The sequence below is a fragment of the Akebia trifoliata genome, chromosome 4 (assembly GCF_017979445.1).
Source record: "Akebia trifoliata isolate Shusen 1 chromosome 4, ASM1797944v1, whole genome shotgun sequence".
Taxonomy (NCBI): Eukaryota; Viridiplantae; Streptophyta; class Magnoliopsida; order Ranunculales; family Lardizabalaceae; genus Akebia; species Akebia trifoliata.
In genome coordinates this window covers 30,508,316-30,532,054 of record NC_141378.1, presented here as the reverse complement: position 1 = coordinate 30,532,054, position 23,739 = coordinate 30,508,316, and the positions used below count along the sequence as shown (strand labels likewise).

General features: G+C 35.4%; 2 protein-coding genes across 3 annotated transcripts; one reads left to right on the top strand and one right to left on the bottom strand.

Annotated features, from left to right (window-relative positions):
- Positions 1 to 852: 852 nt before the first annotated feature.
- On the top strand, positions 853 to 12,175 carry LOC147404704 (uncharacterized protein At1g76660-like). 2 transcript variants are annotated; one of them, XM_086440756.1, is made up of 4 exons: positions 853 to 1,542; positions 9,548 to 9,611; positions 10,185 to 11,376; positions 11,666 to 12,175. In XM_086440756.1, the coding sequence occupies exons 2-4, from the start codon at positions 9,609 to 9,611 to the stop codon at positions 11,875 to 11,877; spliced, it is 1,407 nt and encodes a 468-aa protein (XP_086296882.1). In that variant the 5' UTR covers positions 853 to 1,542; positions 9,548 to 9,608; the 3' UTR covers positions 11,878 to 12,175. The 2 variants fall into 2 exon arrangements, with proteins under 2 accessions (XP_086296882.1, XP_086296881.1); XM_086440755.1 differs by lacking the exon at positions 9,548 to 9,611 and having other exon boundaries at positions 854 to 1,542.
- Positions 12,176 to 15,223: 3,048 nt separating this feature from the next.
- On the bottom strand, positions 15,224 to 19,022 carry LOC147404703 (small ribosomal subunit protein uS19). Its single transcript, XM_086440758.1, has 3 exons — positions 18,728 to 19,022; positions 17,731 to 17,865; positions 15,224 to 15,533 (listed from the first exon to the last, which is right to left on the bottom strand). Exons 1-3 carry the CDS (start codon positions 18,932 to 18,934, stop codon positions 15,420 to 15,422), a joined length of 456 nt encoding a protein of 151 aa, XP_086296884.1. The 5' UTR covers positions 18,935 to 19,022; the 3' UTR covers positions 15,224 to 15,419.
- Between the last annotated feature and the right edge of the window lie 4,717 nt (positions 19,023 to 23,739).

Genomic DNA, 23,739 nt, shown 5'->3' with positions numbered 1-23,739 from the left:
AAGATAAAAAAAAAGGATTTCTAGTTATATGTGGCATTTAAGTCATTTTCTAATTTTTTTTTTGGAGAAGACCGAAGTCAAAGGGCACTCATTATCTTGAAAATGACAGGGGTATCCCAAATATTTCATAAAATGTAAAGGCGTAGGTATAAATCACCCTAATAAATATAGAGAGATTTATTCGACAAATCCAACTGTTGCATTTTTATTACAAAAATTCTCTTAAAGTTCTAACAACTCCAAGGGAACCTTACTTTATGAAGTTTGTTACCCACCAAATCTCACGTTATCAAGTTTGTTTCCGAGCAAACCTTGAAGTCGGATCCACGTCATCAAATTTAAATTTATGGTGTTAATTTGTTACTCAACATACCTTGGAGTGGATTCTAACCACATGAACTTGTGACATAAAAAACCATGACCTGATGCCACAGGGTTATAAAGCACAAAATTGTAAGAAATTAATTTTTATTTTAAAAATAAAAGTTATTTTTCATTGTGGAATTTAAGTTTAAATTTGGGTGTTTGTTAGCCACCAATTTTCTACAGCTACGATCAAGCGTAAATTTTTTTTAATATATATATTGAATCTGAGTTTTCCATGAAATCGACAAGTCTCCATTGTTGGATTGCTTATTTCATAATCTATATGCCTCCAACGAACTTTAATAAGATTTTAAATATTACTAAATTAGTCGTGGTAGCGTGATACTTGATAAAGTAAGGGAGTTTTTTTTAATAAAATGGTAGGAGATAGGTCTGCCTGGTAAATCTCTCGTAAATATACTCTTTCCATGTGCCCATTGTACACCGAGCCAGCAAGTCCGAGGGAAAGATATAGGCTATGTTTCCGAGCCTTATCGCGAAGCAAGAGGTTCGTCACATCTTCGGAGACACACGCAGGCGCGCACACACACATACACACGGACGCGCGTAAAAGAGAAAAAGAGAGCTAAGAAGAGAGAGAGAGGCGGAGGAGGGCACATCTGAAACCTGAAACCCGTTTGTTACCCGTGGGAACATAGAAGCGCAAATCGCGGGCTTAAGAGCGTAAAAAGTAGTTCCAATACAAGGCGGCGCATCTTATTATCCTATGCACATTGTCCTAGATTCACACTTCTCTCTAACACACACACAAACAGATCTCTCTCTCTCTCTCTCTCTCTCATTAATGGCGTCCTATCGATTCATCCATTTCTCTGTTCGATCTTAAAAAAAAAAAAAAAAAAAAAAAAAAAAAAAAAAAAATCTAGAAATCTCTCACTCTCTGTAACTCTAATATCTCACTATTGCTCTTAGATTCATTAAAGTCCTCTCGATTCCAGATCTCTCTATCTTTATCTCGTTGAGATCTTGGAATCTGGGTTGAATCTCAATCTTCTATGATTTAAGGTTAGAAAATGTGAAAGAAATTTCAATTAGAGCATGGCTGCTAATGGAGGAGTTGGAAATAGTAGTAGAAACGGTGGAGCTTCGATCAATGCTGCTGCTGCTGCTACGGCTATCGGATCGCCAGAAGCTAGGTTTCAGCAGCAAGAACGGGTAATGTTTTCCATTTCTTTAGTTTCTTTAAAATAAATCTCCGAGTTAACTCAGCCACTCTTCTACAATGAGCTTGAGATCTTCTATCGAATTGATTTTTTAGGTTTTCGTGGTTAGCATTTTGGGGAGATTGAATTTTTTGAGTGTTCTTAGTTAGATCTAGTCATTCTGAGGAACATTTCGGTAATTTTCTTTTGATTGGTGGTTTTAGAGCGTGAATTTAGTGGAGAGGACTGGGGTTTAATTTAGAATGTTAAGTTTTTACTCTTGTAATACTTATTTTGCTTCGATCTCTGCATATATGGCTCATATTTTAGGGTTTTTTTTTCGAGATTGGTTTGTTTCAACTTTTCAGGCTTGAATTAGCAGAGTATGAAGGAAAGGCTTTGTGGCTTCTTGTTATAATACTTGAATTATTGAGTTTTGTTGTAATTTTAATATATTTGTACATGCTTTTTGTATCGTGGAAGATGAGGGTTGCAAAGGATTTCATTTTACAGTGAGGTTGTCTGATCAGTAGCTTTTTGAGCTCTAAATTCCTAGTTCTTGATAGGAAACGACCTGCCTTTTTTTTTTTTCTCCACTCTTTTTTGCCTGAGAGACAAGTTTTAGCTTATAACCAAGTAATCAAGCTTTATAGTAGTTCTGTTCTCTGTTGTTACCCAGATTTAGTCTCCTAAGAAGGGTCAGATCTTAGGGTTTCTCTTGTTATGCTTTTGATTCTGCTCAATTTTTTGTGCCACAGTTTTTTTTTTTGGGTGTGGGTGGGGGTGTGGATGGGTAAGCTGGACTTGAACCACAACCTCAAAAGTTGTTTTGATATGTGTCAAACCAACCGAGCTATGCGGCCAAGCCCAATTCTGCCATTTCTGTTCAAATGTTCTTTAATTTCATCGGCATTCTTATTGAGAAAATTTCAAATGTTCAAATGTTCAAATGTTCTTTTTTTACTTCTTGTAATTGTCATTTCTGCAATGGATGGTCACTTAGATATTTTATCATTTTAAAGAATGCTTATTGAGAAAATTTCTGAATATCTAGAGGATTCCAGAGTTTTTTGTTGAACTTTTTCCATGTTCTCTATTTCTTTGACCTGTTCTTAGCTTAATTGCTAAGAAGATGAGTATTCAAGAACGAGTATGCACACAATAATACAATAAGGAGCCTGAAAATCTTGTCATACTAAGTTTTGATCGGAAGGCTGTTTTCAACCTTCTTCTTACCTTGCATCTTGCCATCACGATTGTCAATTACGAAGATAACAATCTCTCAGAACTTCGTGAGCAAGCGATCTGCTAATTCCTTGAACCTTTGATCCAATTGATCTTTGATTACACAGTATTTGTGTTATTCAACCATGTTGAAGGTGCTAGGCTCTCAAATGAGGCCCTAATACCACTTGACGTAGTTGAAACATTGTGAATCAATAGATTCAATTGATATACAAGCAATAACTTGAAAGAAAATAAAGTAAAAAGTTAGAAAAGTATCTAAGAGAAAAGAATTGAATTGATTTTTTTTTTTTTTTTTTTTGAATTTCGTTTTTGAAGCTCCTTATATGGATAGTTTCATCATAACAACTTAGAATCCTTCTAAAATACTAAAAAATAATTTTTCTAATCTATGTATGATATATTACTAATTTTCTAAACCTATTATAATTCAATTTGGACACTTCTAAGTACTTCTAATTATAGTCTAAAGTATAAAAACGAATTTAGACAAAAATATAAACTTGGAAAATAAATTATAAACTAATAAGGAATAGTATTCCTCCAGTAACTATGAAATATAAATCTTACAAAAACTAGAAAATAAAAATAAATCCTACTAGAATTAGGAAACTACTTAAGATTGACTAAAATTGTAGATGTCCTACATCAGTGTGCAAAGAAAAAACTACTGTTATGCACATAAATATATAAATAAACATAAATACTTATATTATAGCACTCCCCCTCAAGTTGGAGCATACAGATCATGCATGCTTAGCTTGTCACATAAACAGAAAAAGTACCCTTACATAATGCTTTCGTATGCACGTCACCAAGTTAATCAGTGGGTCAAATATGTGGAGTAACAATCTACCTACTTAGAACCTTTAATGGAGTGCCATATGTTTTGTTTACTGATGAAACATGGGATTACGTGCAATGAAAATAACAAGTTGATTATCACATGCATCCTCATTGAGGTAGGATTATCAAAACCCATTCCTTGAAGCAAAGACTTTGCCCATATCATCTTACATGTTGTATGAAGCACAGTTTAGAATTCTGCCTATGCACTTGATCTAGCAACCACATTTTTTTTTTTACTTCGTCATTTAATCAAGTTACCACCCACAAAGTACAAGACCCATAATCTTCCAGTTTGAGAGGGTTTGCATAATAGGATTTTATTTGGAGCTCGTTTTAAATATTGATAAAGGCAGTACACAACATCCAAATGTGGTTGATGAGGTGCATGTATAAAGTGACTAAGCCCTACGAAAGATTGTTCAAGTACCATGTGAAATATAATAGAAAGGTACCATGTGAAGTATAAGTGTCCAAATTGAGTTATAATAGGTTTAGAAAGTTAGTAATGTCATACATAGATTCAAAAATGAATTTTTTTTTCTAAATTCGTTTTTATTTTTTAGACTACAATTAGAAGTAATTATATATTTTTGTCTAAAATCTATAATGAATTTTTTTAAAACATTTTTTGAATAATATATTAAAAAAAAGAATATGTTTCTAAGTAATTAGAAACATAAAATTAGGTACGTACAACCTTATTGGTCTGTTTTGTGTTATGTTAGAGTGCAATAATGAGAACAAAGAAAATAATGATAAAGAATAAATAAGCAAAGAAGTTTACCATAATTTTCAGGTTTACGATACACAAATAACGGTCTTACTGATTTGATTAATAAAACGGTATTTTGTCTTTTATAAAATAAATAATATATGTAGATGTTTCAAAATAAGGGGAGGGCATTTAAGTCATTTCATTCCCCTTTTGCCTATAAATAAGAAATTAGGGAAACAAGTGGTTGGGGGACTTCTTGGACCCTAATTTCTCATCCTTTTTCTCTTTGATGAAATCTTTCCTCCTGCTGGGAGTCTTTTCCCGTGGACTTGGGTAGCCACAATCTTTCCCCCTGTCTTGTTATCATCATTTACCCCATTTACAATATATTAATGATGTTGGACATTTTATCTCCAACATCATTTCACTTTATAATTATCTGTTGGCTATTTCTACTCAATTGTTGGAAAGGGGTAATCTTGTCATTACAAGATTAATAAGCTGGTAAAGGAAGAGTTTGTAATAAAGTTCAAAAAGCATGGTTTGGATAGAGTTGTTTCAAGTTTCAACTTTAAGGGAGAATTTGTAAACAATACTTGGGTTTTGCAGTTTGCTCTGTAAAAGACAACTATTCATATGCACATAAATATAAAAATAAACATAAATACTTATATTCTAACATTAGGGGATACTTATCGAGAGAGCAACGAGTCGATGGTCATCTGTCAAGTGATTAACGACCCACTTTACAATCTTTGTTCCCCTTCCTTTTCTCAATAACAAAAGGGAAAACAAAGACCTCGAGATCGTTTTGACTCATTTTCTATTAAAATCTCCAATTTCTCTTTGCAACTCTTTTTCCCAACTTCATCATCCCCAATGGACTTGACCTTTGGAGAGTCCTTGGCAAGCACCACATTGGTGTCCCATGACGTAGCTTTACTGAAGAGGAGGAAGACCTGTTGAAGAAGAGCATAAAGCTTCCCTTTTCTCCACCTACAATTAGAAGGTCTTGTTAGAGAAGAAGGCATCTTCTAGGATAAGTATCCAAAGGAGTGTGTTATTGGAAAAGTTGCCTCATCCAAGATGGCAATATTGAAGAGATGTATTGTCAAGTAGTCTTCTAGGATCCATCAAGGTCATATCATTAGGGTCAAAGAACTTGAAAATATAGTATTCTTCCTCTAAATATATGATATTGAGTATTCTCGTGGATTATAAAGTTTGAACTCTTTCAACTAAGTAAGAGTAACCAACTTCATGAAGCTAAGCTTCTAGGGGGCACATACTCTTTCTTTTGTTACCTAGGCCTTGCTTGGTACGCCATAAAAGCTCGTAAAACTTGAAACTTTGCCATTACAGGCTTTTGCAGTTACATATTTTTCCAAGTTTTTCCGAATGGACTACTTAATAGCATCCTTGAAAATCTCCACAAGTGTTTGGGTGCTTGTTTATTAAAGAAAAAGTTAAACATTGGATGGGGTTCTGGAAGTGTACAATTTCTAATCTCTTGTAAATATGTTTGAAAAAAATCTTGGTCATTGTTCTTTTGTTGAACTTGGATTGTGCCCACTACATCAACAACAACGAGAGAGACTCTCAGAGATAAAATGTGCTTCGAGATGGACCCATTCTTTGGGTGAAAAATTCTAGTCTTTCTTCAATTAATTAAAAAAAAAAAATGAAATTGACATCAATTTTCATAGCATAATACAATGGGGTGTATAACATTTTCCCTTTTGTTATCTTGCACAAGCACACATGCCCCAATAGAAATACCCTCTCTATACTAAGATCTACAATGGGTGGGGTTTACAAGGCAAAACCCTAACGTAAAAACATGAAATTGCACAGAGAAGATGGAAGAGGGGAGAGAGAGAGTACTTTTATCGGATTTGCCTAGTAGAGGAGAGGAGTGAAAACGATAGGTGGGTTTTATAGGCAAAAATCCAAACTTAGAAACATGGAGATTGCACACACTCTTAGAGAGAGAGAGAGAGAGTTTGCCTTGAGAGGAGTGAAAATGACAGATGTGGTTTTATGAGTTTTTACGGAGTATTTTTCCCCACAAAACATTCCGGTAATTTTGCTCATTTTTGTGGCATTTTACGGTCATTTGTGGGAGGGCCCACACGAGAGTAGATAACCCAAGCATGCAGAAATTGCAAATCATTGCACTAAATTACTATTTTGAGCATTTGCGCCATTTTGCGGTGTTAAAAATCAGGGTCCTAAGTGTCTCCAGAAAGATACTTGAACAAATAAATATGTCTATTCATGAATAGTCAACATATATATACATTCATGAATAATCAAAAGATTTATTCATTCATGAAACAAAAAGATATCTCCATTCATGGGTATCAAAGAGATGTGATTCCCTTAATAGGATTGGCAAGTAGGTCAAATTACTCATGTTTTAAAGAAATCAATTAAGCATTTTCGTTTTCTCAAACTGTTAGGGAAAAGATTATAATATTGTTTCGTAGGAGAATTCGTAAGGAGAATTCTGAAGATTGTTGCTTGCAAATTCTCACCGTGGCTTTAGTGTATCTTGGAGGCTAATTTGTCCTATACACATCAAAAAACTGTTTAACGAGTGGGGACAAATGAAGTAGCGTTCTTTTTGCACCTCAAATTCCTGAAATTTTAGTTTTTTTATTTTCTTGGACTATGTTCCCAACAATTTTAAGGCTTTTATCCAACTTATGGAGTTGGAATGTAGCATGGCTACTATCAAAGTGTCGAATCAAGATTTGGTAAAATTGGATTGAAGTTTTGTTTCATTGTGGCATCTTGAATACATTGTCTAGTCGTTTCCAAGATCCTTACTCCAATACCCAAAGTCCAAGAGAAATGTAGAATGCATTGGATTTCAAATGTGAGGTAGAAGATGAAGGTATGAATAAACTTTTAATTGCTTAATACTTTGATTTCAAAATGGCTGATGACATAAAGCATAGTGGCATTGAGCCAAAGTTATTAGATTGAGAAAATTCTCTTGAAATTCAAGCATATTGGATTTAAAGAAATTAGTACTGTTCTGATTCTAGTGTTGAAGTAATTGAATTCTGGTAGATTTGCGGTACAACTTGAATATACTAGTGCGATTGGAAGTTTGATGTATTCTATGCATTGTATACGACCAGATATTGTTTTTTTATTTGTAAGTTGAGCAGGTTTACTAGCAATCCTAGTATGGAACATTGGAAGACATTCAATAGATTTTTTTTGATACCTTAAAAAAGTCATAGATTTTTGTTTGTTTTATAATGAATATCCGATTGTATTTGAAGGATTCACTGATACTAGTTGGATTAAGAGTGTAGGAGATAATAAATCTCCATCTGGATGGGTATTTACTCTTGGTGGTTGTGCAATTTCTTGGGCATTCAAGAAACAAATCTGTATATCGCATTCGAAAATGGAATCAGATTTTATTGCCTTAGCAACAATTGGTAAGGTGTAATGGATTGGAAATTTATTGTGAGATTTTAAGTTGTGGCTTAAACCAATGCCATCAATTTCTATCTATTGTGATTGTGAAGCTGTTTTATCAAAAGCTCACAATAGTGTCTACAATGGTATGCCTAGACATATAAGTCTATGACATGAATTTGTGAAACAATTGATACAAAATTGGATTATAACCATCAGTTATGTGAGGTCAAGCAGAAACTTTGCACATCATCTTACTAAAGGTCTTTCAAGAGATTTGTAAGAATGATATCAATTGAAATGGGGTTGAAACCTATAATAAAAGTCATCGGTAATGGTAACCCAACCTAACAGAGGAATTGACCAATCACAAGTTTAATGGGTAAAAACAAATTATTGATATATGACTATTAGAACTAAATTTGTGTGCCCTTTATTCATGATTGATGATGTCTATTACGAAATTAGAGGTTGAGTTTAACACTTAATGAAGTCTAAGATCACAAAGGAAATATGTCCAGGTAATGGGGATGTAGAGTGGAATTTCACCTATATGAACTTAGAAGTGGTATCACTTTTCATGTGAGTTTTATGTTCAATTTCGAGGGTGTTAATGAAACCAAGAGATAGCACATGGCCATAATAGTACTAAGCATATTAGAATTTCTTGTTGAAAGATGATAATATCATGTGTGTTGTATTTCCAGTTCTGTTTGCAAAAAGTACATGGTTTAAAACCAAGGCCACGAATGACTTTTATAAAACTTTGAAATATTTACACTAATTGAAGGTTTAAATCGAAAGATACTTTCTTGTATTCATGATATTGTCAATGTATATCTAATTATTATTTTTTATGCAAGTTATCCCATCAAAATGGGTGATTGTTAGGATTTTTTATATTTATAAAATATTATTTTTTATTAAGTAAGTTTTTTTCAAAGGGTGCAAATAGTTGGTTATTTATGGAGAGTCACACCTCCTTGATATCCATGAATGGGCATATCTTTTTGTTCAACGAATGAATACATCCTTTTGGTTTTCATGAATGGATACCTAAGGTCATTAATGAATGGATATACTAATTTACTATTCATGAATAGACATATCAATTTGTTCCAGTGTCTTTATGGAGAGACATTTAAGAATCCCTTCAATTTTTATAAATAGGATTAGCAAGTAGATCAAATTACTCATGTTTTTCAAAAATTAACTTAAGTTGTCAAGAAATCAATTAAACATTTAAGTTTTCTCAAACTGTAAAGCCAAAGATTACATACTGTTTCGTAGGAAAATGCATAAGGAATTGCAAATTCTCACTGTGGTTTTGTTGTATCCTGGAGGCTAATTTGTCTTTAATCTATCAACAAACTCTTTTGCGAGTGGGGAAGAATAAAGTCTTAAAGAAAGCAATCTTTTTGTGCCTCAGTCCCATTCCCAAAATTCTATTTTATTATTTTCTTAGATTCCATTTTCCCAACAATTTTAAGACTTTATCATTCATCTTATGGAGTCGGAATATAGTGTGGCATGAGAGTGTTGAATCAAGATTTGATAAAATTGGATTGAACTTCTCTGTTGTTGTAAATGTGGAATAAGATGATCTTTATCATCATCATTACTTATACAAAATGTTACTATTATTTTGTTAAAAAATTCATATCAGTGCACAATTGAAAACAATCTTTTGCTATACCAAACATGTAGAACATTGTGTTTGCCAATATTGGTTTTGACTTACTCATCAACGGACATGCTATCTTTGCTCCAGGCATAGTTAGCAAGTTTGCTGTTACTGGGTTCAGGCTGTTACCCTTCCCCGCAACAGCACAATGGTATTGAATTTATCTTATGATTGATATGCTTTACCCCACACATTGAAATTTATGAGGTTTTTGTATTTGTGTATCTTCAATCTAATGCCTTTTCTCGTATTTTTTTAGTACCTTATACTAGCATAGGTAACATCTACAAGGTTTTGGTTGGATAATTATTAGACGGTCTCCCTGGTAACTATGTTGTTTTCTAGATCCTCATGTTAATGTATGCTGTTTCTCTGTGTAATCGTGTTTTGCAAATCGGTATCAGAAACATACCAAGTTGGAGGTTTGAAAATTCTTTTTATGGAAGGGAAAACACCAAAATCACTGTTGAACCATTTCAATAAGAAGGGTGCTTGCTTGCAGGTTCAAACACTCTGGATCCAATACACTAGCCATCTCTTAATGCCATTCAATATGGTTGCTCTCAACTACCATAGAAAGGGACATAGTTTCATTTTTAAAAAAAAATTGTAAAAGTAGCCTGAGATCATTATATGCATAAAATTCTGTAGCATCAGTTATGTGATTGTCACATATTTATTTGTATGTAATTCAATCACAACTCATGAATACTTGTCTATGCAGAGGAGGAGATGGGTAGGCTGTTGGGGTGGGTTATCCTGCTTTGGATCACAGAAAGGTGGGAAACGCATTGTCCCCTCTCGTATTCCAGAGGGGAACACTTCTGCAAACCAGCCAAATGGACCTCAACCTGTTGGACTGACTAACCAAGCCACGACAATAACTCCGTCACTTCTAGCTCCACCATCTTCGCCCGCATCTTTTACGAACTCTGCACTCCCTTCAACAGCTCAATCACCAAGTTGTTTCTTGTCATTGTCTGCGAACTCTCCTGGGGGTCCTTCATCCACCATGTATGCTACGGGACCATATGCCCATGAAACCCAACTGGTTTCTCCTCCTGTTTTTTCAACCTTTACGACTGAACCATCTACTGCTCCATTTACTCCTCCACCAGAGTTGAATCACCTTACTACTCCATCATCCCCCGATGTACCTTTCGCTCAGTTCCTCTCATCTTCTCTGGATCTTAAAAGTGCTGGCAAAAGTTATGTTGGTGCCAATGATCTTCAATCAACTTATCCGCTTTATCCTGAAAGTCCTGCCAGCAGTCTCGTTTCTCCTATTTCGGGGACTTCTGGTGATGGGTTAACTTCATCTTTTCCTGAACAAGAGTTTCCTGCTCAGTGGGGTATTCCGATTTCTGTTCAAGACTCCCAGTATCCTCGGAACCCTTCAACTAGGTTATTTGGGCTGGATACAGCCACGTCGAAAAATTTTATGCTGCCCCAAGATTCAAGTTTCTTCTACCCTGCTACGTCTGCTCAATTCTATCTGGATCAAGCTCAACAATCGCTTCCTTCATATCCTCATTGTGGAGGGAGGTTAAGTATTTCCAGGGAAACAGATGGACATCACAACAGGAACAATAAAAACTCTAAGCAAGATGTTGAGGAAATTGAAGCTTACAGAGCTTCCTTTGGGTTCAGTGCAGATGAAATCATCACAACACCACACTACGTTGAGATTGCTGATGATGTACTGGATGACTCATTCACTATGACCCCTTTTGCCTCGATGAATAATAAACAACCTAATGAGGAAGGAAATATCATACCTGAAATGTTGAATGGACGTGAAAACGAGCAGAAAGCACAGACAAACTTACCTGATCACAGAGGCTTAAAATCAGCATCAGTTCAGGTTGCTGTTGGGGTGGGTGTTAACAAGGAGTCGTCTCGCAATTGTTTTGAAGGTGAAATATATTTTACTAGATCTTCGGTGTTTCTTATCTTCGTTACAGATCAAGGTTCATGTTATTTTTTTATTTTCTTTGCCTCTCCTCGTGAATTATGCATTCAATTTGGAGATTTTCTTTTTTATCCACCGAATAGTTAAGGAAAATTGTCCCAAGATATGAACATCTCTATCTTGCTTTGAAACTGTAGCTTGTAATGCTATAGCACCGGGATCTGGTAAAAAAAACTGAATTGTACTCATTTTAACTCTTTTTTATTTTATATTTTTTTGTTTGTATGCGACAGATCATATGTCACAGAAGCAGTCTGAGTATGTTTCCGAGCTTAATGAGTCTGATAACCACACTATGACTGATGACGAGGACATATTTATGAAGATGGGAAACTCTAAAATAAGCAAGCGATGTGGACTGGGTCTATCGAGTTCTGATGCTGAAATTGATTATAGAAGAGGAAGAAGTTTGAGAGAAGGAAAAGGTTTCCCTTGGCGTGTGTGACTCACTCTAATCATCTCAAGAAAAAGGAAAAAAAAGGAGAGGCAGGCGTTTACCTCTATTTACTAATTTGCAGGCAGGTTACTTTTTCTCTAATTATCTCTGGATTCTGTTTTTTTTTTTGTTTGTTTCTTTTTTAATCTGGTGGGTGGAATCATCTAACTTAATCTGTCTTCTTTCTTCTTGTGTGTATTTTTGTGATTCCCAGTTTGCTATGTTAATATATATGATGAATTCTAGTTGTAATTCCTTGTAAATTTAAGCTGTCTAAGGATGACTTTTGAGGACTTCCATCTGGGAACTTAGGGTTGCAACAAAATTCATATTAGGTTCTAAATGGAGGAGGATTCAATATTTTACTCGTTAGTAAATATTTACCTATACATACTGTAGGTTTTCAACCTATGCTTTTGTACATAAATGAAAGAATTATTTCTACTAAGGTACTGTTTGTTAAACTGAAAAAAATAAGTGTTGAATAGCATTAAGCGCTGAATTTAAGTGCTGAAAAAGTTGTTTGTTTAGATGCTGAATCATGTTTATTACACATTGTTGAAACTGGTAAATTGTCTTTGTTACCCTTACAATCATATTATACATTGTTTGCATGTTTCAAATACTTATTTCTTATCAAATACAATAAAATATATTATTTCTTATAAAATTAAAATATAATTTATTTTTAAATAATAAATAATACTCAAATATTCAATTTATAAATAATAATTTCTATTTATAAAAGCTCACAAATTTCAAATTAAAAATAATAATGTCATACAAGTCACCAAAATGTGAAATCAACATTAAAAGAACTTAATTTTGGATGAATAATTTTCGATGGAAATGAAGGATGTGTAATTATAAAAGCACCCTATGAATTAATAAGGACAACCCACACTAGAGTCAATTGTTTTAGTTTTATATGGGTTAAAGTTTTTGGAATGAGCAAATTTTTTGTAAGGATGGTTTATATAATCTAGAGATCATCCTCACCAAAAATCAGTCCATTTTGAAACTTTTAACCTGTCAAAAATAGTTTTTTTTAAAAAAAGGAACGATTTACGATTCTTGAACTTGTTTTGATAGGGTTAGAAATTTCAGGATGGGCTGATTTTTGGTGAGGATGATCTCCTCATTGTAGAGATCATCCTCATCAAAAATCAACTTATTCCAAAACTTTTAACCCATATAAGACAAAATAATTTAACCATGGTGTGGGTTTATTAATTTGTGGGGTGCTTATATACTTATCCATGGGATATAAGAGGTAATATCCTTTTAAGTATAAGGACATACTTGTCCGTGCTAAAAAAAATGAAGGGTATATTTGTCCGTATCCAAAAAAGCGAAGTGTTTACCGCTTCAGCATTTTTTTTCAGTATCAAAATAGTGCTGAATTTTTTTCACTTATTTTCAGCAATAAGCGTTGAAAATATAAAGTAAACAAACGCGCTATTTTGACAAAAAGAGTTGAATTTAATTTTTTTCAGCAATAAGCGCAGAAAAATAACGCAAACAAACACTGCCTAAGAGTTGTGCTGGAGTGACCTCAGGTGAGAATCTCATATCGCACTTGTTGACGTGAAAGTTGATAAGAACCATATATGCTGCTTATTCACTCGTATCTCAATGAAAAGTGTATATGCTTCCTATGAGCTTTCACGTCAAGAAGTGCTCAGTTCAGCATTATTCCAGGGACTACTCATAACAACTTCTATTCAAGCAGTTTATGTACTTGCGGATGATTTGACAGACCGACCCGACTCGATCCTCATTATATATACTACTTATAAAATTGCAACAAAAATAAGTTTTTATTTTTATTTTTCAAGGCTTCCTTCGTTGGTCCTTCCATTGTAATTTTCGACGTCAAAGCCTACCTAAGGAGCATTGGGCGGATTTGGGTTGCAAGCAAAATTCATTTTGGGCCATGAATGGTACTTGGGATGGATGGAGACTGTTTCTGTTAATGGGCTCCTCCCTCTTGATGAATGCCTAGAACTGAACCAAAAAAATAATAATAAGTGGATCCCCATCTCCATGATAGTAAACCCGAACCCATTAATATATCAAGTGAAAAGATATTTGCTAAACTTGGTCTGCATACATACATGTATCATGTTTAAAATTTCAACTTAACTCAACTGCACTTCAATTTCTCGCCCAAAGTAATTTTCCATCCTCTACAAAAATTAATTTTCCCACCTCTTAATGTAATTAAACAATACTATCCTAACATTATTCTATCAAAATTAAACTATCGTTTTAAAGCTCAACTGAATTTGACAGCCAAATAGATTCAAACAAGTTGGAGGTTCAACTCCAAAGTTTTAAAAATCTGCTAAAAACCAACTCTCTTTTAGATATTTTCACAGGTGAAATAAAAAAAATAGAACTCATTTTTCCCATGAACACTTTCCCAAGGTCCCAGTATTTTCCTTCAGACTACGTTTGGCAATGGATCGGAGGCAAACCGCTACCCATGCAAAATCCCTGTCCTATGATCCAGATCTGACTAGATTAACAAACCCTTGAACTGAATCCGATCTGGTTAAACTTGCACTCAATCCAAGCCCAATCCGATCCAAAATCAACAACAATCTTTTTATTAAAAAAAAATGCGTTTTGGGGAGAAATACAAGGGTATGGGAGAAACTAGGGTGGGTTTGGGGAGTTTAGAGGGGGGAATCTCAAGGTGTACCTGCTCGAAGGTGCAGTGGCTGCGTGAGCTTCAGATTCTGAAGCATTTCCTTCTCAATCACAAGTCCAGTTGCTTTGCCTTCTTCCCACAACAGTGAATCTTTTTATTCTTGCATTGGCTAATGAGTTTCACTCAAATCTCTTATCTCCCTCCTTCACTTTAGATCTCTTTTAATACTCTATGAAACTGAAACCAAGAGACCAAATCGGATCCTCCATTTACATCTAGGTTCAGTCCCCTTTCTTAAAGAGGTGATGGAGTTGCAAAAATCTTGTGTGAGAGGTGAAGTGGTTGGAATATATATATATATTTTTAAAAGAAAGAGGGTGACATAGGGAGTTTTGTATTAAAAGAATAATGGTTCTGGTTTTTTTTTTTCAGATTGGATTGAGGTTGATCGGATCCGATTCAAAATATGATCCTCAAACTTTAATCCGAATCAGATCCAAAAGTTCAAAACCTTGATCCAAACCCTATTTTTTCTGGTTGGATCAGATACCGGATAAATCTCGGATCATTGCCAGCCTACTTAAAGAAAAAAAATTCCCTACGAATTGCACAACCTAGAAACCATATCTAGTTCAGGCCCATGAATAGAAGCTCAAATAAGATAAATATAGTCTGCCCCGTCCTTACTCCTTGTATCAATAAAAGTAAAGCATTAAGATAAGTTCATTTCTATCAACCAAGATGTTCGACAAAACTTGCAAATCCCAAAAGAAAATTAGAAAGAGAAAAAACATAAAGTAGCACTCTCACTACCAGATAAACAAACACAAGACAATCTATTCATTCTTTCCAATCAAAGAAAAAGTAACAGCAGATGCATAGTGAATTGCGTACTTCACTTGAGTGGAATGAACCTGGACGAGTGAGTAGCACCAATACCAGGCCTTCCGTGCTTCACAGGCTTATACGAGATTGAGAACTCTGCCAAGTAGTGCCCGATCATCTCAGGCTGCAAAAAAAAAAAACATAAAAAAAAAACACACTTAGCTTCTTTTGATGCAATAATTGTCATGGGTGATGCCCCTCATGTTTCAGTTGAAGAGCCACCATTTGAAGCAACGGAGGTTGGTTTTCTTCACATTTTATTTTTCTCTTTCAAACTATGGTTCAATGTTCAATCAATGATCAGTTGCATTTGAACAATTCAACTCATCATATTGTTTTTAACACTCAGCAAAAGATAATCCAGATTTAATGGTAAATATGTCACATATTCATCATTTAGGTCCATATTTGGTTTTTTTAGAAAATGGCATTTCTTTACTGAAAAAAAAAAAACGAAGATAAGAACCTCCCTTGGGTTCATCTCTCCATTAATAAAACCCTTGTTTCTATTTTACTTTCAAAATTTTTCCTTCAACCAACCAAACAACTGGAGAAAGCATCCGAGGAGAAGTTCCTGACCCAGAAAAACATTTCAGTGAACCAACACAATGTTATTATTATAGAATCAAACATAGGAAACTACCATACATCAGCAAGCAGGCACACTGGGGGAAGAAAGCAAGAGAGAGAGAGAGAAAGAGAGAGAGGCAATGGATAACGTGGGGTATCCCACCCCTCTTCAGGGAATGTAATAATGTAACAGCATGGGTACAAGAAAAGGTCAGGAAGGCAGAGTGGCTTAAGGTGCTGGACTCAAGTTCTGGTCCTCAGAGAGGGCATGGGTTCAAACCCCAGTTTTGAAAATTAACTTAGACCTATAGCTCACTTGCTTGATATATTGCAATGCAACTTTCAGTTCCTGAGTGCATCCCAACTTTTTTATCGGTTGCTACAACTTAAGTTCATGAATCATCACCAAGATCGAGCTCTAACTTTTTTCTGTTAAAATTGTTCATAGATTTAACTTTACAAAATCCTAACTGATTCTAACTGCCTTTTTTCATTATTGATCTGATGCAGTAGCAGCAACACATGATGCTGACTTGCAACTAGTTCTTCTTTCCCACTTCTTCATCTTCTTCTTGAAGTGTTGAATACCTTAACTTATTTTAAAGTCATATTATACATGCTGTAATTGTAAAATATCTAAAACTCATATTTCACAATTTAATTCATTGATTTTTATAATTTTATTGCATCTTGTGTGCCTCTTGCCCTTGACATTATTGAGGATACAAATGACTATGAACTAGCCAAAACACATAGTTATCGTTTCTATCATTGATGATTCAAAAGTTCTGCTCCAACCCCATTTTGATCATTGTTGGACAGGTCCAAGTCACCACAAATCGTAATGGATTGACGGATCATAAAAAAGAACTTAACCATTGGTTCCTTACTTAGGTTTTGTTGTAAGTGTTACCTAAGCTCAACACCATTCACTCATTCTTTTAACCAAACCCAATTCTCATTCGATAAGACTCTAACTCCATCAAATTCGTCCAAATATTCATGCCATCTAGACTTGTTATGCTTCCTCCATTTTATTTTATTTAAAAAAAAACTAAGTGTCTTCTCTTACTCACACTAGTCCTATAAAACAAAGCCAACCCACTTGTTCAACCGCCTTCAATAACCCTTAACTAAAACCCCAATTGACCTAGTTAAACCAATCTTGTCATTAACCCTTAACCAAATTCAATCTTACAAAAGAAGGGGCTTCGATGTTATGGTGATCAAGAAGTCAAATGAGATGTGGTTTGAATCAATAGAGACAATGTAAAGTATTGTAAGATTGTTCTCATCTTATGAAAGTGATCCTCCAAACTTAGTTCATGTGCTTCAGAATATGATACTGCCTTCAGAGATATCAATAATAGTTTTCTCAAAAGAAAGGAAATGACATTATCGAGAGTGTTGAGATCAACTTTTGAGAAGAGGACATTATCAAGAGTATTGAGATCATACACTATGACAAGACCCAAGTCATGATCGATGACTTTGTTAATAATTAATATTGCACATTTGGTTATCACTTTGGCACTTGCTCAAGATTTTTATGCAATAGTTAGTTTAGGAATCATATTTTCAATTGAAAAGCAATCAATAATTAACCTATTTGGCATTTTCTTCATCTTTCATTATATTGTTAGGGTGAATTAGCAGTCTAGGTTTCTATCATAATATCAGGGTCAATTGACAGATAAACATAAAGATATGAGTAGACAATCAATCACACCTATAAAAAGAAATATTATTACCTTGATTTCAACCTGATTAAAGGTTTTCCCATTATAAACACCAATGATGCTTCCAATCATCTCTGGAACGATGATCATGTTACGGAGGTGAGTCCTCACAGGTTCTGGCTTCTCCCCTGGAGGAGCCTCGCGCTTCTGCTCACACATTTCAACATAACCAGGTCACATTCAAATTGGGCAATTATTAGCACTGTCACAAATTCTTCCAAAAATTCAACGAAGAAGGGAACACCCGACTAAATCATTGAATCAATGGATTAATCTTCAAAATAGGGTAAAAAAATAAAAAATTACCCTTCAAATTCAACCTCAACATTTTATTCTCTTTAACCTTCAAATCCCAAGAACAAAATAGGGATTTTAAGGAGGTTGAAGGCAATGGGTTTTTGGAAAGAAACCCAAAAACATTATTTTTATATTCTCCAAAATTTACCTAGATTTATCCGAATTAACCAAACTGAAATTTCCGAATCTGAACTTGGTTACTATGATTACTAGTATATATATATATATATATATATATATGGGAAATGTTCAGCACCCTAAGTTTTACCACACACTTTAACAAACGTTTTTTGTCCTACATGGGTTAGAAGTTTTGGAATGAGCTGATTTTTGGTGAAGATGATCTCTATGATTAGAAGATCATCCTCCCCAAAAATCAGCCCATTCCGAAATGTTTAGCCCCATGTTTACACGTTGAAAAATCGTGGACCGTCCATTTTTGTAAATCAATTTTGATGGGGTTAGAAGTTTTGGAATGAGCTGATTTTGGTGAGGATGATCTCCTCACCATAGAGATCATCCTCACCAAAAATCAGCTCATTCCGAAACTTCTAACCCATGTAAGACAAAACGCGTTTGTTAAAGTGTGTGGTAAAACTAAGGGTGGCGAACGGGACCCTATATATATATATATATATATAAAAGCATAACAAGGGGAGGGATGGATTCAACATAAAAAAGAGTTGAGTGAGTGATAGAGAGAGAGACAGACAGCCTTGCGAAGCTTCTTGATGAGAGCCATGGGTTTCCTCTTGAGACCTCGTTGAAACCTTCTGCGAGCCCTGGCATGGAAGAGCTTGACCAACTCATCGGTTCCCATGTCGAGGAGTTGATCCAGATCAACCCCTCTGAAGGAGAACTTCCTGAATGTCCTCCTCTTTGGCTGAGCCCCTCCAACTTCCATCTCTGTATCTGCCATTGCTGCTTCTCCTCCTTCTCACCTCACCTTACCCGCTCTTTTTGTTCTTCTACTACGTCTGAGTTCGGGGACAATTTCAGCTTTAGGGTTTTAGGATACTTTATATATATAAATCAGAGAAATTAAGTAATTTTGAGATACCACTCCAGGTTTTGACAAAAATTAGAGATATCACCGGATTTTGATTATGATGACATACACACCCCTTGACTTTTGTCTTCAATAAGGGATATAATTGAAATGACAAAAATACCCTTCATGCTAAAAATTTAGAGAGCTGCTATTCGCACTAGACCTTTTGCTTACTACACCCAATTAAAATAAGTTAATGGTTAAGAATAAGTAAAAATTGGGGTGCCAGAAGAAGCTCTCTCATTTATTTTGCTAGATTTCTATTTTTTGGGTTTAGGATTTTATATGAGCCTAATCATAATTGTTAGCATTAGTGTTATTATATTTTGTAATGTTAAGATCATAATTTGAGCCAAACCTTGGTCTTTTTTTGGTGGACTACTTTTGTATGTGTAAAGTGCATGAGGAGTCATGGGGGCATCTTTTTATTCATTGTGAATTGACTTCTGGTGTTTAGTCACATTTTCTTTCTTTGTTTAATGTTTTTTGGTGTCACCATTGATAGATTACTTCTCTTTTGTTCGATTGAAAGCACCAATCTCTTTCTAGTAGGTTAAACATTCTATAGAAGTTCATTCCCTGCACTATTTGTTGGGGCTTGTAAAAGAAAGGAACGTGCATACTTCTGATGGGAATAGAAAGCTCCATGCAAGAATTCATCTTTAGCATTTTTGATTTGTTGTTTGTTTGATACAAGTAGTCTAATAAGTTTAGAGGAGTATTTTTTTCATAAAGATTTTCTGTTTAGATGGGACACTGTTAGTAAGGAAAATTGTAAGATTGTTTCTTTGAGGACTTCATGTCCTCTTATCAATAAAATATTCACTTATCAAAAAATAGAGAAATGTTTGAAGAGTGTTTTAATCTATAATCGAGGATGATAAATAATTTAGAGAGATTCTATTGCCACAACAACTTTTTCTAATGCCACAACAATTCATATGTAAATCACCAAAGAATTAGCTCACATCTTGGGGTGGCGTTAGCAAAAGTTAGTGTTGCAATAGAAGCTCTCATAATTTAAGAAATTGGAGTGTGATAAGTAAAAGTTGGGGTACCAATAACAAGTCTCGAAATTTATTGTTATTTTTTTTACTCCTAGAAAACCCCATGCTTTTCAACCTCTAATAATATGCATGATTGTAGGAATTTTTTTTAAAGGGAATACTTATTTTTGGAGAAAATGAATTATGCAATTTGATTGCACCTAGGAATTTTCAGTTTCCTGGGTAAAGATAAACATGAGAGAATAACATTCGAAGCAAAGCTAGATAAATCATTTTCTTGGGAAGTGGGATGGGAAAACATTTTTTCACCTAAAGTGAAAAACTACTTTGAAAGAGCATCACATTTTTAAAAAAAATGAAATTTTTTCCTCTATTTTTCATGCTCAATTATACATATTCTAAGTTTATTTATTTATTTATTCTTGTTTTATTTTTTTCCACGCGTTGATCATTGTCTTCTATTGATCTCTTCGACCACATCTACATCCTTGCTAAAAATCATTGAGGTTGAAGAGGATGGTAAGACTTATATCTTAGAGGTAAAAAACGATGGATTTGTAGGGGTGGGAGTGAAAGACTATTGCGGTCATTTTTTTTGTTAGTAATAAAACCATGATCAACAAGGGGCCTCATACAAGACTGTTAATGGATTTTATCACACCGAAAATGATCAGTTCCAATCCAATAAACTATTGATCATTAAAGAAAATAATAGAAAATATTATTTGTAGAGGTAAATTCTTGGATCCTGTTTGTAGCTACGTGGTTTTCGTCATTACGACAGCCACAACTACTAAAGATTGGAGTCGCCACCATTCAAGTTGGAAGTGGGTGTGAATGGTCACCCGAGGTACATTTTTTAAAAATGGTATTTTGGCATTTTAGTGACTCACAATGGATAAAGGGGTGGTCAAACCTTGAGATTTGGGTAAGCGGCTCGGTTGGAGAGAAGGGAAGGTGTTAGGCACCCTTTTCTCCCCGCCAAGTGGCGGTAACCTCTACACAACTCGGCTACTTTGATTTTTAAAAGAAAGTGAAAATTGTACCACGTGGGTGCATTTATTTCCTAAGTAGGGATTTAATTTTGGCTTGATCATAGGGTCATTTCATTAATGGAAATGACCCTTATGAACCTTAGCCTTGGGGTCCAATCATCAAAAGGGGTAAAATAAAATAGAAGAAGGGGGTGTTAGAAGAGGGAAGAGTAGAAGGTTAGAGAGAGAGGGGGGGGGGGGTTTAAGACCCACCTTGTAGCTTCAAGGTTCTCCTTTCTTTTCTTTCTTTCCTTCTTCTTCTATACTTCTTAAACCCTTAGTGTAATATGAGAATGAAATTTCCTTTTTTAGAAGATAGTATGAGAGAGTGATAGAGAGGAGTAGAGAAAATATTTTTCTTGTGAGACTTGGTGTAACCCTTTTTGGGATGAGAGGGGAGGTATTTATAGGTGTTTGGAGGAGGTTTGGGGGTATAATGGGGTGAAGGGTTTAGAGGATAGAGAATGACATGATTTTTAGAAGATGGGCGTATGAAATTTGGAGTGAATTTAGGGGTAATTTTGTAAAGAATGAGAATGGATTGTATTTTAACCAAATGGTTTGGATCCTACCCAAATCCATTTGGGTAGAGTGTTAGGTGAGATGAGATGAGTGAGGTTGATGGGAGGATGGGGAGGTGGGGGTGTAAGAGAGTTGTTTAGTGTTAGGTTGATGAAAAGGGTAGGGTGGAGGGATGGGTAGTGTAAGAGATTGGTTGGTTGATTTTTGGAGAATAAAGGAGATGATCCATGTGGCAATCATGAGAGGTGAGGAATGAGAATGGATTGGTTGATGGTTGATGGGGTTGTGTTTGATTAGAGAGAGAGAAATGGGTTAGTTGATTGATGATGAATGAAGTATGGGTTGAGTTGATTTTATTGGAGTGTTTTAAGGAAGATGATGGGTAGAGGTATGGGTGGTGATGTGGGTGATTGATGATGTTAGAGGATGGGGATAGGTTAGGTTAGGGTATCGGGTATGGTTGAGGTGATTTTGGAGAGAGGTGAATAGGTTAGATGAGTTGTTTAGAGAATGGTGCTGGGAGTGGGTGATTGGATGAGGGAGGTGAAGGGTGGTGATGACAAGTGTCATCTTTTGATGTTGAGGGGTTGATTGGTTGATGTGGGTAATGGGTTGAGGTTATAGGTTGGATAGTGAATTGAATATGGATAGTGGTTTATGGGCTTTTAATGTATTGGGCTTGGGTTTAGAAGGGTTGTAGGTTGTTTTGGATTGGATAAGGCTCATTTTGGATTGGATTTTGATAAGGTAGGTTGGTTTTAGGGTTTAGATGATGTAGGATTGATTTTTAGCTTAGGGGTAAGGTGAAAAATTTTAAAAAAGTTAATGGTTTGTGGGCCTCGAGTGGGTTTAAGGTGTTTGCGGATTTGGAGATGGAACGGTGAAGGTTGGGTGAAGGGTAGGCATCCCAAGTCTCACATTTTTATTTTTTTGATTTTTTGAAATCATTGATTTAATCAAAATGCCACGTGTTGGCGAATCGGGCTTTTGGGCCCGTTGGGGAATTTATCGATTTTTGTATGTAAGCGCGGAGCGATGATGTTGAACAGCTGTAGGATGGGTCACAACCCTTCTTGTGGGTCCTCGAGACCATGGGGTGGTCTTAGGAGCATTGATTTAACCGAAGTTACCACTTTTGATGTTTTGGGCCTTAGGGGCCCGTTGGCCCCTTTTGTTGGAAAATCGATATTTTGCATGGAGCGGGGTAGATGGGAGTTTGCCGAATCCCTTTGGTGGACCTACTAACCCATTGAGAGGTGTTAGTGGCTTGGGTTTCGGCGAAAATATCATTTTTCGATGATTCGGGCCATTGAGGCCCGTTGATCGAATTTATTGAAACATTACTGTTTTTGGGCCCTTTCAGGTGAGGGCCCGTTCAAATCGAGGTGTCTACAGCTGCCCTTCTTTGCAGGAATTGCGTGCAAAGAACTGCAAAGAATAGACTAAACCCCTATTTGTACGGGCCCGATGAAATTTTGCAAAACACGACTTCGAATTACCGACTGAATCGGTGACTTTTGTAGAAAAATGGTTACTCAAGCGCGGGGTCTGACAAAGTTACCTTATTGATTCTTTGGTCTCGATGGCGCGGAGCACGTGTGAGACCTCGGATTTGATGAAGATTTGGTGATTTTGAAATTTGGGTATTTCTCGGTCGTGTTTTAACAAATCGAAATTGGGTGCAACTCGAAAGGTTTTTGAAAATTTTCTGATTTTTTTCAATTTTTATTTTTTATTTATTTATTTATGATTTATGATTTTTTTATTATTTTTATTTGGTTTTTGACTCGATTTTTGATTTTGACTGATCCGTGCTCGAGGCACGGATAGTTTTTTATTTGCCTTCATCCGTGTTTGAGGCACGGATGGTTCTCTATTCCATTTTATCCGTGTTCTGAGAACGGTTCAAACCAAATTTCCTTTATCCGTACTAATGACACGGATGGCATTGTTTAGGCCTCATCCGTACTGGTGACACGGACCAGTACGAATTTCAAACGTTTAAAGCCTACGCGCCCTTTCATTTTCAGTTTCTTCTCCGTTTTTCTTCGGTTTCTTCTCACTCTCCGACGATTTCTCTCCCTTCTCTTCATATTCTTCTCGTCTTCGT